This window comes from Engystomops pustulosus, unplaced genomic scaffold (assembly GCF_040894005.1).
Source record: "Engystomops pustulosus unplaced genomic scaffold, aEngPut4.maternal MAT_SCAFFOLD_964, whole genome shotgun sequence".
NCBI classification, from domain to species: domain Eukaryota; kingdom Metazoa; phylum Chordata; class Amphibia; order Anura; family Leptodactylidae; genus Engystomops; species Engystomops pustulosus.
In genome coordinates, this window is record NW_027285843.1 from 1 (window position 1) to 12,275 (window position 12,275).

The window sequence follows — 12,275 nt, forward strand, 5'->3', positions numbered from 1 at the left end:
ATTTGTGAGCGAAACATTTTCCACATTCAGAACATGAAAATGGCTTCTCCCCTGTGTGAGTTCTCTGATGTTTTACAAGTTCTCCTTTAGTAATAAAACATTTCCCACATTCTGAACATGAAAACGGCTTCTCCCCTGTGTGAATTTTCTTATGGATTTCAAGATTTTTCTTTATAGGAAAACATTTACCACATATGACACATGAAAATGGCTTCTCTCCTGTGTGAATTCTCTGATGTTTCACAAGTTCTGCTTTAGCCCTAAAACTTTTACCACATTCGGGACATGAAAATGGCCTCTCCCCTGTGTGAATTCTCTGATGGTTTACAAGTTCTGCTTTAGCCCTAAAACTTTTACCACATTCGGGACATGAAAATGGCTTCTCCCCTGTGTGAATTCTCTGATGGATAACAAGACTTGATTTCGAAATGAAAGATTTTCCACATTCCGAACATGAAAATGGCTTCTCTCCCGTGTGAATTCTCTGATGGTTTACAAGTTCAGCTTTCATCCTAAAACATTTATCACATTCTGAACACGAAAATGGCTTCTCTCCCGTGTGAATTCTCTGATGGCTTACAAGTTCTGCTTTAGTAGTAAAACATTTATCACATTCTGAACACGAAAATGGCTTCTCTCCCGTGTGAATTCTCTGATGGCTTACAAGTTCTGCTTTAGTAGTAAAACATTTATCACATTCTGAACATGAAAATGGCTTCTCCCCTGTGTGAGTTCTTTGGTGTCGAATAAGATCTGCTTTATTGGCAAAACATCTGCCACATTCAGAGCATGAAAATGGCTTCTCCCCTGTGTGAATTCTCTGGTGTCTATAAAGATCTTTTTTCTCTGTAAAACCTTTGCCACATTCTGAACATGAATGTCGCTTCTCCCCCGTGTGAATTCTCTCATGTTTACAAAGATCTCTTTTCTCTGTAAAACCTTTTCCACATTCTAAACATAGATATGGCTTCTCTCCCGTGTGAATTCTCTGATGTCTAATAAGTAATGATTTAAACCTGAAACATTTGACACATTCAGAGCATGAAAATGGCTTCTCCCCTGTGTGAATTCTCTGGTGTCTATAAAGATCTTTTTTATCTGTAAAACCTTCGCCACATTCTGAACATAGATATGGTTTCTCTCCTGTGTGAGTTCTCTCATGTCTAATAAGTAATGATTTAAACCTGAAACATTTGACACATTCTGAGCATGAAAATGTCTTCTGCCCTGCGGACGCTCTTAGTTGTCCGTCTCCTCTTTGGCGGCTTCTTTTCTTCCTCTTAGTCTGGGATTTATCAGAACAGAAGCCCAATGTAATAGGATCAGATGATGGGTCATTGCTGGGAAGGGCGGAGGGTAAATCCGTTTTTCTGGCGCCATTGTTATATGTATCTTGTGTAATCTCACAATCATCTGCTGTGATATCTGTAGACATCAGATGTTCCTCTGAGCTCTGGGCGATGGCATCTGCCGGGAATAACAGGATCAGTGATTATTAAGGTCATAAAATCTCTCTCCTCTAGAGAGGAGAAGAGTTCAAGTTTGTAGAAGTAATAAAAAGTGAAAAACACTAAAGTTTAAACATTAGAAGAAATAAAAAATAAATAACTAAAAAATATAAGCCCCTAAAATGTCACTTTTCCATAAAAACACTTAATAAAGTATAAAAAACACATACACACAACCCCCCACATATTTGGTATCGCTACGTCCGTGACAATCTGCATAATAAAACTGAATAGTTATTGGACCCGCACAGTGAACCCCGTAAAAAAGAACTCCAAAAAACTTTCCAAAAAAAAGATATATTTTAATTAATACCCTTTAAAAAATGCTCTAAAAAGTGATAAAAAAACGTTATGCACTCTAAAATAAGACCACTAAAAAGAACAAAGCTTCTCGCAAAAAAATAAGCTCTTAACTAGATTTGTCAGCCGAAAAATGAAAAAAGTTATGAATATAAAAAGACGGTGAGGCTAAAATTAACAAGATTTTCGCCAAATGACTTTTTATTCAGTAAAAATGGGGTAAAAATAAAGAAATTATATAAATTAGGTATTTTTGTGACGACCCATAGAATAAAAATAATATACTATTTTTATGGTATGGTAAACAGCCCAAATCCCCCCCCCCCCTCAAAAAAAAATCTTCCTAAAAATTGATGATTTTCATTTCCTCCACCAACAAAGAGTTAATAAAACCCCACCAATTAGCTATAGATGCTCCAACATCATGTAGCAGAAAAGTGCATCTCATGTGGCAATAAGAAGTAAGCCCCTATAGGTCCACATTAAAAAAAGAAAAAAAAATTATATCCTGTACAATGTGACAATGTAAATCTGCTCTGGATAGCGCCTCCTTCCCGTCTATGCTCCTCCCCCTGTTCTATGCTCCTCCCCCTCTTCTATGCCCGGCCGTGCGCCCGTACAGCAGTCACCACCACATATGGGGCATCAGCACTCGGAAGAAATTGGGTATCAAACTTTGTTTTCATTTAATCCATTGCAAATGATTAATTTTCCACCCAAAATGAGTGTACAGGCGGTCCCCTACTTAAGAACACCCGACTTACAGATGAGCCCTAGTTACAAACGGACCTCTGGATGTTGTACTTTAGCCCTAGGTTACAATAATCAGCTGTAACAGTTATCAGAGGCGTCTGTAATGAGGCTTTATTGTTGATCCTGGTTCTTATGACAACCCAACATTTTTAAAATTCAGTTGTCACAGAGACCAAAAAAGTTCTGGCTGGGATTACAATGATAAAGTATACAGTTCCGACTTACATACAAATTCAACTTAAGAACAAACCTACAGACCCTATCCTGTATATAACCCGGGGACCGCCTGTACTGTGAAAAAATATTACAATTTGTAGACCGCACCTCCATTTTGTTTTAACCCATAAAAAGCACCTAAAGGGTTAACAAACTTCTTAAAAGTGCTCTTTCATACGTTGAGGGGTGTAGTTTCCATAATGGGGTAATTTACGAGTCTCGCTATTATTTAGGCCTCTCACAGTCAATTAGAAATTGAGCAGGTCCCTATAAATATGGGTTTTGGTGAGTTTCCAAAAAAATTGAAAAATGGCCCCAAATTCTGAACCTCATAACATTCCAGTAAAATATGTGGAATCTTAAAATACCATCCAACATAAAGCAGACATTTGGGAAATGTAAGTTATGAAGTTATTTGGGTGCTATAACTATCTGCATCAAAAGTAGAGAATTTAGAACTTTGAAAATAAAGATTTTTTCCAAATTTTTGCCGATTTTCGTTTTTTTCATAACTGAACACAAAAGATTTCATCCAAACTAATTTGAAGTACAATGTGTCACGAGAAAACCATCTCAAAATCCACGACATCTCATAGCGTTCCAAAGCTATAACCACTTATAGTGACACAGGACCTTTTAGGGTCCGCGTCCTAAAGGCCAAAATAGGCCGAGTCCCGTAGGGGTTAAGACCCTCTGATGACGACTATATTAAGACATTTCTTTATAAAAAGCTAAAATCTGTCTTGTTCAACCATCTCAGTTTTCAGTGTAAATTGTGTATATTCTACATTTTGATAGGATTTTATCTTTGTGTCCCAAGGTAAGTTCTTACTCAGCCTACACTATACCCCTACATCCCTGCACCCCAATACCTCTACATCCCTGCACCCCAATACCTCTACATTCCAGCCCCCATATATTCCTACATCCCCGTACCCCAGTACCCCTACACCCCTGCACCCCAATACCTCTACATTCCAGCCCCCATATGCTTCCACATACCTGCGCCCCTATACCTATTCATTCCAGCCCCCATATACCTCTTCACCCTGCACCCATATACCTCTACATCCCTGCACCCCTATACCTCTACATCCCTGCACCCCTATACCTCTTCACCCTGCACCCATATACCTCTACATCCCTGCACCCCTATACCTCTTCATCCCTGCACCCCTATACCTCCACATCCCTGCACCCCTATCCCTCTACATCCCTGCGCCCCTATACCTCTACATCCCTGCACCCCTATACCTCTACATCCCTGCACCCCTATACCTCTACACCCCTGCACCCCTATACCTCTACACCCCTGCACCTCTATACCTCTACATCCCTGCACCTCTACATCCCTGCGCCCCTATACCTCTACATCCCTGCACCTCTACATCCCTGCACCCCTATACCTCTACATCCCTGCGCCCCTATACCTCTACATCCCTGCACCTTCATCCACACACTCTTCCCTATAGTATATCAGGTACAATTTATTCTGTAACACAGATCTATTATCTGGCTCATAACCCTGAAAACACAATCACCAATCAGGTTCTAGGACACATTTTGGGGAAGAGAAAAGAGGCCGAAGAAAGGGGAACAGAGAAGAAATCAGTTCTAGAAAGTAATGACTGATAAGTCCATCAGTACTCACCATCCTGGAGGTCCCTGGCCCCAGCGTCATGTCCTCCTTCCCAGGCTCCCTCCTCCTCCTCCTCCTCCTCCTCCACCTCTATTTCCTCCACCTTGGGGATCATCTTCTCCTCAGTGTCACTTGCATCCATGTTCAACTTTGCTACTGGGAAATAAATATGGACGTCAACATCTCATGTAAAAATATTTCCCTCCAGAGATACATTAATTTCTGGTGAAGAATAAGAATTTCTATAAGAAAAGCCCCTGGTAAAACATCTACACACCACTCAGTCTATAGATACATACATGGATCTGCTCCGTGTCCAGTCAGGGTCTCAGTCCAAGCTCCTCCAGGTTCTTCCTCCAAGAAGTTCTCCTCATGTGAGTCCTGCTTGGGTCTCTTATAGCCCTTAGTCTCCCCTCTGGGAGATGCCCCCCCCTAATGGTGAGAGAACTTCCTCCCATGTAAATGAAGGGCGTTGGTGCCACTTCCTAATCAGCCGGGCCCAGCACTTGTGATGCCCTCATTGTTCTCCTTTGTTATGGGTTTATCATCCCCTCCTCAGACAACTGTGAGCAGGATGTGTCTTTCTCATGGAGCTCAATAACTTCATTTACAAGTGTTTACTAGGCCGAATGTCTCTGTGTGACTCCCATCCTCCACCTTAGAGAATGTGTATAAGGGATGGTTATTGTTGTCTCTTCCCCTGGTTCTAGGCCTTTCCCATTGTTTCTGTGAGAGTATCGGTCACATCTTACATCTATATATCTGATATTTATACATCACCACAGCTCAGCTTCCATATTGTCCTCTAATCACAATTTACCCCCAGATCAGATATCATTGTGTCTGTGCCAGTTTTTCTGTCTTTGGATCGTGCACGTGTATGTATGAAGTGTTTGCGCCATTTTTGTGTTGCGGCTGTAAGATGTAACTGTGTAACTTTCCATAGCAGCGCCGATCGCACCTGATAAATGAACACGGTGACGCGACGCTATGAATTATCTGGCACAACCTGCACAGGAAGAGGAAAACTGCACCGGGGCAGATGACATCACTTTTATATATCTGGGTCAATGTTATCATCTTTCCCAGTGGATGAATGTTGCACAATTTTTCTGACCTCAGAATATACGTAGAAGGACATTTGTTATTGTGTTTTATTAAGGCTCTAGATGTTCTTCATTCATGTCCAGTTTTGGGTTCACTCTCAGACAAATGAACTTTTACCGAGTTCTGAACCACAAGATGTCGCCAAATATGTCAAAGATACCAGCAATATGTTACCACGTGTAATAATGTGATCTGCCCATAACTCCGCCTTGTATCAACCCATCTCCAACCTATTATTCTGGACCTATAAGATAAAGATATTTGTGTGGGATCTTTCAGATCTCCGTAGATGCAGCAAACGATGTCTGTGTCTCTGCATCATCTAATCTACTTGTTGTGTTACTCAAACATTTCTATCCAGCCGCTTATTCTCTGCCATTTCCCATAAGCCCCAATAACTTTATACATCACAGAAGTAACATACAACCCTCACAGATTCTTACAGCTAAAACTACATGACACATAACATAAATGTGACTATATACTGTATACAACCAAATACACAGAGAACACAACCACACAGCGCGGCCTCCTCTCCTGCCTCTCCTGGGGACCCAGTAATGTGGACACCACCACCAAAAATCCCATAGAAATGTGGAAACTCCGGCTTTCTGAATATTCAGTTAAAGCACAAAAAATGATTTGACCTGGTTACAAATGAACTAATCCACAAGGAATAGCAGAGCTGTCAGCGGGAGCCTCGTTCTCTTGCCTCCATGACAATGTATTCGTAGAAGGATCACACTGGGAAGTGGTTTCATGTTACAGGGGAATATTCTGCACTGGAGGGGTATAGTTTGGCCTGGGCAATTCCATCCCTAAAGATATCCTCTGGTCTGGGTTATTCCATACAAAGAGTTTCCATGGCCCAGCACACAGGATTTATGTCCTGGATTGTGGAAACTCTTTTAATGGAATAAGGTGATTAAAAAAAATGAAATAAAAACTAAAATCTATAGTAAATTATCACAAAGTAATAGCTGTACCTAGGAAATCCCTCTGACTTACTCATGTGCCTTGTAATGATGAAGCTCATTTTCTCCAAACACTTTTATCTTAATAATTGCCTTCAATCATCTGATGAGATGCTGGAGAGGGAAGTTTTACACGGGATGTTCACAACCATAATCACTGTCAAGGAGCAGAGTCTTCTAACATGGATGAAAATAAGACTTTATAGTATGATCTTCCCAGTAAGTCACGTGCATGGAGGGATTTGCATTCCCTATTGTTCAGGATGTGAAATCAGTAGGGAATCACCGGGAGACATTCAGCCTAGTAAATACTTGTAAATGGAGATATTTAGCTCCATCGGGAAGTCTTGGCCACATTTGTTTGGGAAAAGGGAATGATAAACCCATAACAAAGGAGAACACTCAGGGCATGATAAGTGCTCGGCCTGGCTGATAGCAAACGTCACCGACACCCTTCATTTACATGGGGGGAAGATCTTTCATCATTAGGTACGGTATCTCCAAGAGGGGACAGACCAAGGGCTATAAGAGACCAGAGCAGGACCCACATGGGAGAACTTCTTAGTGGAAGATCTTACTGGAGGAGCTTGGACTAAGAGACTGAGACACAGAATGGAGAGAGAACAGGACCAGATATGTGCGGAGGAGGGAGTCTGGGAAGGAGGACATGACGCTGGGGCCGGGGACCCCCAGAATGGTGAGAACTGATGGACTTATCAGTCATTACTTCCTAGATCTGATTTCTCTTCTGTTTCCCTTCCTTCTGCAATTATCCTTTCCCATAATGTGTCCAAGAAACTGATCTGTGATAACGTAGTCAGGGGGAGAGGAGGCAGTAATCTCCATACATGTGCAGTGTATATGTGCAGTACATGTTCTGATAGTGTGTAATGTATGAGGTTATGTGTATCCATGTGCATATGTACAAGCAGGGGCGTGCAGGGGGATTTCAGCTGTGCAGGGGGATTTCCCCACTCTCATCGCTATCTACATCCTCAGGACGTAGATAGCGATGAGCACTGTAGTGGTGAAGGAGCCGTCAGCTCCATTCACCACTGCAGAGAGCAGGAGACGCGATGACCCAGCGTCTCCAGCTTCTAGCAGCTCACTACAGCTGCCGGGAGCAGGAGACGCCGGGTGATGACGTCACCGCACCACAGTCCTGCAGTCCAGCCGGAGGGAAGACACGGGTGAGTGTCTGAGGGGGGGGAATTACTTGTGGCTGGAGGCTATGAGGAGATGGAGAGGGGGAAGGGGGGGCTGGGGGGAACTTTTTGGAGTCTGTTAATAACATTAAGGAGACTGTGGGGACTACTACAGGGGGTTATGAGGACATGGGGGGCTGTGGTCAACATTACAGGGTACTGTGGTGGGCATGAAAGGAGGCTATGAGGACATGAAAGGGGGCTATGAGGACATGAAAGGGGGCTATGAGGACAAGAAAGGGGGCTATGAGGACAAGAAAGGGGGCTATGAGGACAAGAAAGGGGGCTATGAGGACTTGAAAGGAGGCTATGAGGACATGAAAGGAGGCTATGAGGACTTGAAAGGGGGCTATGAGGACATGAAAGGGGGCTATGAGGACATGAAAGGGGGCTATGAGGACATGAAAGGGGGCTATGAGGACAAGAAAGGGGGCTATGAGGACATGAAAGGGGGCTATGAGGACATGAAAGGGGGCTATGAGGACATGAAAGGGGGCTATGAGGACTTGAAAGGAGGCTATGAGGACAAGAAAGGAGGCTATGAGGACAAGAAAGGGGGCTATGAGGACAAGAAAGGGGGCTATGAGGACAAGAAAGGGGGCTATGAGGACTTGAAAGGGGGCTATGAGGACATGAAAGGGGGCTATGAGGACTTGAAAGGAGGCTATGAGGACATGAAAGGAGGCTATGAGGACTTGAAAGGAGGCTATGAGGACATGAAAGGGGGCTATGAGGACATGAAAGGGGGCTATGAGGACATGAAAGGGGGCTATGAGGACATGAAAGGGGGCTATGAGGACATGAAAGGAGGCTGCGGAGGACATGAAAGGAGGCTGCGGAGGACATGAAAGGGGGCTATGAGGACATGAAAGGAGGCTGCGGAGGACATGAAAGGAGGCTGCGGAGGACATGAAAGGGGGCTATGAGGACATGAAAGGAGGCTGCGGAGGACATGAAAGGAGGCTGCGGAGGACATGAAAGGGGGCTGCGGAGGACATGAAAGGGGGCTATGAGGATATGAAAGGGGGCTGCAGAGGACCTTTTTGGGGGCCATGAGGACATTACAGGGGGTTGCAAAGGACATTACAGGGGCATTTTTGGTGACATACAGCTGCCATAGGAGTCCCCGGTATGGTGAGCACACTTTTGCGCCACCGTGCCATTGCTGGAAAAAAGATCTTTCTGGAAAGTACAGTCTGGCTGCACGACTTCATATGGAGAGGGGAGGAGTAAGGAACATAAGAACATAAGATGTCTGTTTGGTAAACTCCCCAGGGGTGACCAGTGGTACATATGCATTGGGGCCCGTGCCCCTGATCTTTTGCGACCCTAGCAACGCCCCTGTGTACAAGTCATGGATCTAAAAATGTGTATACATAAACTCTTGTACAACACAACATATTCTACTGCGCTATTTCATATTCATGAAAAATATTGAGCTCTGTATTTTTGCCTGGGATTAGGGTTAGTTGTACATGTCAGCATTATTCACCTGTACCACGTATAGCAGTTTTATCTGTGTGTACAGCTAGTTGGCTCTGGTGTCTGGGATGTTTGTGGTGTGTTGCATTTTTTCGGTGTCTGTGCTCAAGGCCTCCATGGACATTATCTGAATCCATCATTTTTAGCAGCTTAAAGTGTAACCTTAATTTCACAAATATTTCCTATAGGTGCAGAGGTATAGTGGTGCAGGGATGTAGAGGTATAAATGTGCAGGGATGTAGAGGAATAGGGGTGCAGGGATGTAGAGGTATAGGGGTGCAGGGATGTAGAGGTATAGGGGTGCAGGGATGTAGAGGAATAGGGGTGCAGGGATGTAGAGGTATAGGGGTGCAGGGATGTAGAGGTATAGGGGTGCAGGGATGTAGAGGTATAGGGGTGCAGGGATGTAGAGGAATAGGGGTGCAGGGATGTAGAGGTATAGGGGTGCAGGGATGTAGAGGTATAGGGGTGCAGGGATGTAGAGGTATAGGGGTGCAGGGATGTAGAGGAATAGGGGTGCAGGGATGTAGAGGTATAGGGATGTAGAGGTATAGGGGTGCAGGGATGTAGAGGTATAGGGATGTAGAGGTATAGGGGTGCAGGGATGTAGAGGTATAGGGGTGCAGGGATGTAGAGGTATAGGGGTGCAGGGATGTAGAGGTATAGGGGTGCAGGGATGTAGAGGTATAGAGGTGCAGGGATGTAGAGGTAAAGGGGTGCAGGGATGTAGAGGTATAGGGGTGCAGGGATGTAGAGGTATAGGGGTGCAGGGATGTAGAGGTATAGGGGTGCAGGGATGTAGAGGTATAGGGGTGCAGGGATGTAGAGGAATAGGGGTGCAGGGATGTAGAGTTATAGGGGTCAGGGATGTAGAGGTATAGGGGTGCAGGGATGTAGATGTGTAGGGGTGCAGGGATGTAGATCGATAGGGGTGCAGGGGTGTAGAGGTATAGAGGTGCAGGGATGTAGAGGTATAGAGGTGCAGGGATGTAGAGGTATAGGGGTGCAGGGATGTAGAGGTATAGGGATGTAGAGGTATAGGGGTGCAGGGATGTAGAGTATAGGGGTGCAGGGATGGTAGAGGTATAGGGGTGCAGGGATGTAAGGTACAGGGGTGCAGGGATGTAGAGGTATAGGGGTGCAGGGATGTAGGGTACAGGTGGAGAGCAGGATGTAGATATATGGTGCAGGGATGTAGAGGTATAGTGTATTAATTACAGGGAGGATGGTGGGGATGTAGAGGTATATGGGCAGGGATGTAGGTACAGGGGTGCAGGGATGTAGAGGTATAGGGGTGCAGGTATGTAGAGGTATAGGGGTGCAGGCATGTAGAGGTATAGGGGTGCAGGGATGTAGAGGTATAGGGGTGCAGGGATGCAGAGGTATAGGGGTGCAGGGATGTAGAGGTATAGGGGTGCATGGGGTGTAGAGGTATAGGGGTGCAGGGATGTAGAGGTACAGGGGTGCAGGGATGTAGAGGTATAGGGGTGCAGGGATGTAGAGGTATAGGGGTGCAGGGATGTAGAGGTACAGTGGTGCAGGGATGTAGAGGTATAGGGGTGCAGGTATGTAGAGGTATAGGGGTGCAGGCATGTAGAGGTATAGGGGTGCAGGGATGTAGAGGTATAAGGGTGCAGGGGTGTAGACGTATAGGGAAGGTATAGTTCTGCTTTGTGTTCTGCATGAGCAAAGTTCCTTTTATCCACTGTCCTATCACAGTATAAAAGTAAGATATAAAGCCTGAATTATAATTATAATATAATAAGGGTTTTAAATTGAAATCAGATCTGTGCTTAGAGTTTACACAGGAGAGAAGTTTTGTTTTTGTGCTCAAAATGTGGCAAATATATGACACTGAATTCACAGCTGATTAGACTTGAGAGATGAAATAGAAATGGTATAAAATATTAATATCATCAGAGATTTGATCCAATTTGACACTATTGTCCCCAGCAGATAACGTCACCTCCGGCTCAGAGGAACATCTGATATGTCCTGATATTATAGCTGATGATTCAAGCTCAGCCCTTCACAATGATCTATCATCGGATTCTGGTACATTGGGCATCGGTTCTGAGAGATCACAGACTAATAGACATAAAAGAACTCACCAACGAGATGAACGTCCAAGAAGTCACCCCAGGGAGAAGCCGTTTTCATGTTTAGAATGTGGAAAAGATTTTAATCACAAATCACGCCTTGTTATACATGAGAGAACTCACACAGGAGAGGAACCATTTTCATGTTCACAATGTGGCAAAGGTTTTAATCACAAATCACATCTTGTTGTGCATGAGAGAACTCACACAGGGGAGAAGCCATTTCCATGCCCCGAATGTGGCAAATGTTTTATTCGGAAATCAGTTCTTATCGAACACGAGCGAATCCACACAGGGGTAAAGCCGTTTTCCTGCACAGAATGTGGTAAATGTTTTATTCAGAAATCAGCTCTTATTACACATAGGAGAATTCACACAGGGGAGAAGCCATTTTCATGTTCTGAATGTGGCAAATGTTTTTCTCTAAATGGGGTGCTCAAAATACATAAGAGAATTCACACAGGGGAGAAAACATTTTTGTGTTCTGAGTGTGGCAAAAGTTTTAATAATAAAGCAGATCTTGTTAAACATGAGAGAATTCACACAGGGGAGAAGCCATTTTCATGCTCACAATGTGGCAAATGTTTTATTCAGAAATCGGGTCTTATTGAACATAAGAAAATCCACACAGGAGAGAAGCCGTATTCATGTACAGAATGTGGGAAATGTTTTACATGGAAATCACATCTCAACAGACATCAAAGAATCCACACAGGACAGAAAGCATGTTAACGTTCAGAAAGTGATAAGTGTTTATATAATGAGAAATAAAAGAAACCACACGGGGAGAAGTCATGTTATTTTTTTTTTATCAAAATTTGTAAATGATTTATAAAGAATTATATGAAATGTATCAACCAATAAACTACAGGCAGTCCCCGGGTTACATACAAGATAGGGACTGTAGGTTTGTTCTTAAGTTGAATTTGTATGTAAGTCGGAACTGTATACTTTATCATTGTAACCCCCAGCCAAATTTTTTTTTGGTCTCT

The 12,275-nt window shown here is 43.7% G+C and overlaps 2 protein-coding genes across 2 annotated transcripts; one reads left to right on the forward strand and one right to left on the reverse strand.

Annotated features, from left to right (window-relative positions):
- Positions 1-6: 6 nt before the first annotated feature.
- On the reverse strand, positions 7-6,559 carry LOC140112678 (uncharacterized; the record flags this gene model as incomplete). The annotated part of the gene is made up of 2 exons (XM_072132583.1): positions 6,532-6,559; positions 7-1,467 (listed from the first exon to the last, which is right to left on the reverse strand). Coding segments are annotated over exons 1-2 (1,489 nt in total), but the record flags the coding sequence as incomplete, so codon positions are not given.
- Positions 6,560-7,109: 550 nt separating this feature from the next.
- On the forward strand, positions 7,110-12,015 carry LOC140112677 (uncharacterized). Its single transcript, XM_072132582.1, has 2 exons — positions 7,110-7,194; positions 11,141-12,015. The coding sequence occupies exons 1-2, from the start codon at positions 7,110-7,112 to the stop codon at positions 12,013-12,015; spliced, it is 960 nt and encodes a 319-aa protein (XP_071988683.1).
- Positions 12,016-12,275: the final 260 nt, after the last annotated feature.

Bases quoted from the DNA above. Each gene is read 5' to 3' on its own strand.
- LOC140112677 (XM_072132582.1), top strand. From the start codon at position 7,110: ATGGAGAGAGAACAGGACCAGATATGTGCGGAGGAGGGAGTCTGGGAA. The intron at 7,195-11,140 runs GTGAGAACTGAT...TGTCCCCAGCAG, and splicing joins GGCCGGGGACCCCCAGAATG to ATAACGTCACCTCCGGCTCA.